Source organism: Spinacia oleracea, chromosome 3 (genome assembly GCF_020520425.1).
Source record: "Spinacia oleracea cultivar Varoflay chromosome 3, BTI_SOV_V1, whole genome shotgun sequence".
Taxonomy (NCBI): domain Eukaryota; kingdom Viridiplantae; phylum Streptophyta; class Magnoliopsida; order Caryophyllales; family Amaranthaceae; genus Spinacia; species Spinacia oleracea.
The window spans coordinates 5,317,611-5,323,346 of NC_079489.1; the positions used below are offsets into that span (position 1 = coordinate 5,317,611).

Sequence of the window (5,736 nt, forward strand, 5' to 3'; positions counted from 1 at the left end):
GTAAGGTTGTAGTTCAAGTCCGTCCTAGAAGGTACAGAATTACTCGTTGATGGTTTTGGACAACTTTTGGTTGTATTTGGAGGTCTGGTGGTTTTAGCTGTTGCTAGGTGTATATTATGCTTACTTGGTAATAAAAAATAAACTTTCATTGTAAAATAAAGTCCTTTTAAAGGTGAGGCTGGTGTAAAATTTGGATGCAAGCCTCCTGAACCACCAATGAGCTTCTGGTTGCCGAGAGTCTTAAATTGGTACAGGGGATGCTGGGATCAGACTTCAGAGATTTTACAGAGCCTAAAATCATCCATGACTCGTTCTAAAGGCCACGCGGCTTCACTCAAGGATTTCCTACTTTCCTAGAGCCACCAGATGATACTGACCCAATGTCCCCTTTACAAAATCCCTGTTTAAAAGTAGTATTTGTGTAACTCGCACTTATTAGACCCTGAAAGTCATTGTTTATAGAACATGGAAGACTTTCCTTATATTTCCCAGCAATGAGCTCCTTCCAGCAGCCAGCATACTTTGTTATTCCCCTTGTGAGTTCCTACTTGCTAGAAGATCCAAAATGGTTCATCCACTCACCGTGCCACCTGGCTAATGCGATTCATTTTATTAAGAAGATTTAAGTATGAAGTAATGATTTTTTCCCTTGTAAATTATGTGGGTCCTATGATACCTGCTCTGTAGCAGTAGTCTTGGCAAAAAGCACTCTGAAAGCCTGAAAGGTAAGTCATAACTGTAAGGACCTTTTTCATAGAATTCCATGGCTATAAGTACTATTGGTGACTTTTAGTTGGTATCTACATTTCACTATTTCACTATTTCAGATATCTTATATTTATTCGTAACCTACAGTCAGTCAGTCAGTCAGTCATACATGCTGCTCTGTTTGTGAGAATTTTGTGATTAACCTCCTTTTGTTATCACTAGTTTATCATAGAGCTTTACTAGAGATTACACTGCAATAGTGCAATTAACCTCATTGTTACTCTGTTTATCATATTTAAGATTCCAACAGTGGAAATTGGCACTCCTTTTGTTACAATTCTGAACTAGTTCTTGTATGAATGGCATTATGATCAATAAGTTGCTTCGATGACAGTCCACAGGTCTTACAGTGTGTGTGTGTGTCTGACAGCTGTATACACAAGCACATGATTCAGATGTATGTTAGAAAATTCAGCTAGGTATAGAAAATAATGCCTGTGAAGCACTGTGTTTGAATCGCTGTTTATTTTCTCGGACCAAATATTTTGATTTCAGATCTTAACAACCACCTTTCATTATTCTGTCTGTATCAAAAACTCTGTCACAGAGTATTTTTCTGTATCAAAAACTATTTGTCTGACAGTGTGTGTGCCTGTGTGTGTGCGTGCGCGTGTGTGTGAGTTTGTGTGTGTGTGTATATGTTGATAGCAGCGTACATAAGCACATGATTCAGATGTCTGTTTGAAAATTCAGTTAGGTAGAAAATAATGCCTGTGAAGTGTGAACCACTGCGTTTGGAGCGCTGTTTATTTTCCCGGAATTAAATATTTTGATTTCAGATCTTAACAACCACCTTCCATTATTAGTCTATCCAAAACTCTCTGTGACAGAATTCTTACATCAGTTAACAAGTTTTATCTCCATGTTTAGCAGAAGAGACTAATGCCTTACTTAAGGCTTTATCCCTTCAGAGACTCGATAATAGGCAAACAGACGAACATAATTCCTTCTAGAGCCGAATTTGAGGAGGTTATACTAAAATGTCCTTTGAAAAGCTCCATGAGTTCTTACTCTTTCTATTTGTTGGGTTGGTAGGAAGGAGGTAGTGATGGCTGATTCATCTGGTCCTACAGTTAGCCATAACTTGCATAAAGTTATCTGTCTCATCAATTATCATGTCACTGGAAATTCCAGCCTGAAAGGGTCAGAATTTCAGAGGGGTCAGAATGTCAGATTTTGTTCTTAGGATCAATTATAGTCGGAGTACTATATTAGGAAGAAAAAGAATCACTGATTTACAGTGACTTCAGATAGTTTGAACTGTCATAATATTACCCAAATCAATAAATTACAGTCACTTCAGACAGGTTGAACTGTCATAACTTTACCCAATTTACAGTGACTTCAGATAGGTTGAACTGTCATAGTTTTACCCAAATCATAGATTGATCAACATGAGCCCGGCCCGCCGGCCTGAAATTTGGCAGGATTGGGCAGATGTTTTAGACCCGAAATAGCGAAGTTGGGCATGAAAAACCGACTCGACACACGGGCTGTTTTAAGCTTTGACTCGACCCGAACCCAGCCCGACCCGCATTTTGATCAGGTCTACCAAATCACTAATTTACAGTGACTTCAGATAGGTTGAACTGTCATAACTTTACCCGGCCAATACACACAATCACAATCCGTCTGACAAATTTAAAATCTTGAACAGAATCCTAACCCGAAACTAATAATAACCCGAATAATTAAGTGTGAAATGTTTAGCCGACTGAAAGTGACCTGAGTTTTACTAGTTTAGCCAACAGAAGACAGACACAGTCAACAGAATTGACAGGTTCTTAATAAGATGAAGTCTGTATTAATTTTTTATATCTGCACTCTTTGCACAAGGGGATTATTTATGTGATCTTGCTGATGAAGCTTGATTTATTCATTGATTTTGAGATAAGACGGATGACTGTTAGGCGGGCGCGAACAAATACCCTCGTGTTTCATGAGTATCTTGTACTAATCTTATACAGAAATCCTGATTTTCTTCTAAATTTTTTGTTAAATTTTTTATATTGTCTTTTTAGTGTTAGCAAGAGCCAAATTAACAATTATGAGCCAGAAAACTGTATTAAGGGGAGCTTAGTAAGGAATTTTGAGTGCTATTTAAGGGAATTTATTCTAAAATGCTAAAGTGGAATCCTAATGAGAATGGTTGGAGATTTGGTGGAGAAAGGACGACAAAATTGTGTAAAATACTTGATGATTATGCTTTATTAGATTAAATATTTTGTTAATTACTGTTTAGATTATGCTCGTTCGCCTTTCGGTTGGCTTTCTTAGCTTCTTAATCCAGATTTAAGATAGTATTATTAATTTATTATGTTAATGATGAACTTTTGTGTCATCTTCTGTCACTGTAAATGACTTTTATGTGGAGAATTGAGGTTGCTGGCTGCTGTTTAAACGTTGTCGATTATCCTTTTAGTAGAATTTAGTCATTGTTTAATGTTGTTAATGTTACACGCACTCTTTATTTTAATTTTAATTTAAGTACCCATGTAGGAAGCTCGGCATTATCCGTGTATATAGAGACCCCTGACTAGACCCGGAAAAATGCCCCTGGTCTGATTACCCGATTTAATTGACACGATTGGATACAAGATTTTGACCCTAAACAACGAACCAGAGTTCATCTGAAACCCGAAAAATGATTCGAACCAAAACCGAAATCGACCCGAAAGTGGACTTGACCCCATATAACTCAATACTCGGATTGATCCGAACCGAACAAACCCAAACCAAAATAATTGTGACCTTAATCGTCCGATCCCAAATATTAGTTATTTCACTATATCACGGCCTAATCTAACCCCAAAAAATCATCTAAGCCGGTAAAAATCCGATCCGATGTGAACTGGTCTGATATGACCCGAACTGAAATTGACCCAATCCGATCCGACCAATGCATAAACCGAAGTATACCGGAGACTCGAATGGACCCGACCCAAACATGTACCGGTCCGATGTGGTAGGAGTTCCCTGAAATAACCCGATTTAAAACGGATCCAAACGATCAGTTTACCAGGTCTACCCTTGACAGTCGACACATCATTTTGGTCAAATATGTATGTATTTTGTTATAAATAAATTACTGTGACACATGGTCGAGTACTCACAGATCATATCCAAATATTCCGTATTTGGTAGCGTAGGGAAAAACACAACTGTCAACCCAACTGCCTCTATTTAAAGAGAACAAACTCCCACCTGAGTGCATATATCCATCACACCTTTCCTAGCCAAACCAAAGTAGTAAAAAAATGAAACAAATGAGTGAGAAATTAGTAAACACTTCTGAATACGAAGAGGATATTACCTCTCTGAAAACCGTCCTCCGGCGAAAACCTCACCGGAAAGTTGTATCAGGACTCAGGCTGTTAACTGAATCCTGTAAGATTACCAGACCAGGCAACAATGTCATTTCGAGTAAGGTTAAGCATGGAGAAGAAGGCGTCCCGAATCAGCAGCAAAGCGAGCTCCCTCTTGATGTATTAATGCATCAGATTCTCGCAAGACTCCCTATCAAATCATTACTCCAATCAAAATCTGTTTCCAAACAATGGTATTCTACTGTCTCTTCCAATGATTTTGCCGATGTTTATTTCAAAACTTGTCCCTCTTCTTCTTCTTCTTCTTCTTCTGTAGAATGCCTCTTTATCCAGGCAGAAAACAGTTTCTATCTTTTCTACCTTCAGGAAGGAGAAGTAGTTCTTGATTATTCCTTAGTGAAACTAGAGCCTAATTTCGAAAACAACAACCAGAATGATGATCATCATCTTCATTTGGTAGGGTCGTGTAACGGGCTAGTATGTTTATCAGATTCTTCTTCTTCTTCTGGTTACTTCTATGTATGGAACCCCATTGCTTATCACTATCAGAAGTTTCCTGAGAATCCCGACTTCTGTTTGTGTCCTTATAACTACTGTTCTTCGTGGGGATTCGCCTATGTTTCCTCTGTTAATGACTATAAAGTGGTGAGAATAGCCGAAAACTATGACACTCAGGAAATCATTGTGTCTGTTTTTTCACTACAGACTAAGGAATGGAAACAGGTTCATGAACACGGTCTTGATCTTCTTCGTGTTTCTATAACCAGAACAAACCCGGGTGTTTTGTTAAACAACACCCTGTTTTGGATCATGGAGAGTAGAAATCATACTAAAAATCCTGTTGTCGTTGGCTTCGATTTGAAACTCGAAAAGTTTGGTGAAGTTCCTGGTATTTTTCCAAGGAGTAAGAGTTTCCATGATCATTTTTTGTGTGTTATGGGAGGATGTTTGACCCTGTGCAGCTCAGACATGCACAAGGAGTCTTGTTTATCGATAATGAAGCGAACTGGAGAAGTGGAATCGATTTCAATGTCCTGTTATTCGAAGTCGTGGTTGTTCTCTAGCTTGGTGGGATTTACAAGGAGTGGGAAGTCGTTGGTGGTGTCTAAGAACTGGGAACTTGCTCTAGTGGATCTGAGTTCATCTTCTAAACAGTACATTCCACTTGTAACGTTCAAAGAAACTCAAAGACCTTGTATGGTTGGATACTTTCCTAGTTTGATTCCGCCATTGTAGTTAGTTCGAAGTTCACAGAAGAAGAGTTAAAGAACAGGGAAAGTACTCTGTCCCACTTGTTTACAAGGGCGGAATTATGTTCAAATAGATAAGAGTATGAATGTATGATGCACTTTTTACTCTTATTAAATCATACTATAACTAACCATTTGAAGATAGTTGCGGACAGGCCCGTCTTTAAGGGAGTGCAAACAGCCCTATAGCACATGCCCCAAGGGCCCAATAATAAAAAAAAAGCCCACTTTATATAAGTATTAGATTATTTTTGTTACGGAGTATTTTTTTTTGGTGATCGAATTTAGAGTATATATATTTATTATGGATCATATATATGTATACATATTTAGGGGCCCAAAATTTGAATCTGTATAGGGCCTCCGAAAAATTTAAGACGACCCCAATACAG

The 5,736-nt window shown here is 38.1% G+C and overlaps 1 protein-coding gene across 1 annotated transcript; it reads left to right on the forward strand.

Moving 5' to 3' along the window:
- Positions 1–4,025: 4,025 nt before the first annotated feature.
- On the forward strand, positions 4,026–5,330 carry LOC110783051 (F-box/kelch-repeat protein At3g23880). The gene has a single exon (XM_021987345.1). It carries the CDS (start codon positions 4,026–4,028, stop codon positions 5,328–5,330), a length of 1,305 nt encoding a protein of 434 aa, XP_021843037.1.
- The last annotated feature ends 406 nt before the right edge of the window (positions 5,331–5,736 follow it).

What these genes read in the sequence shown, in the direction of transcription:
- LOC110783051 (XM_021987345.1), top strand. Translation starts at nt 4,026, where the DNA reads ATGAAACAAATGAGTGAGAAATTAGTAAACACTTCTGAATACGAAGAG.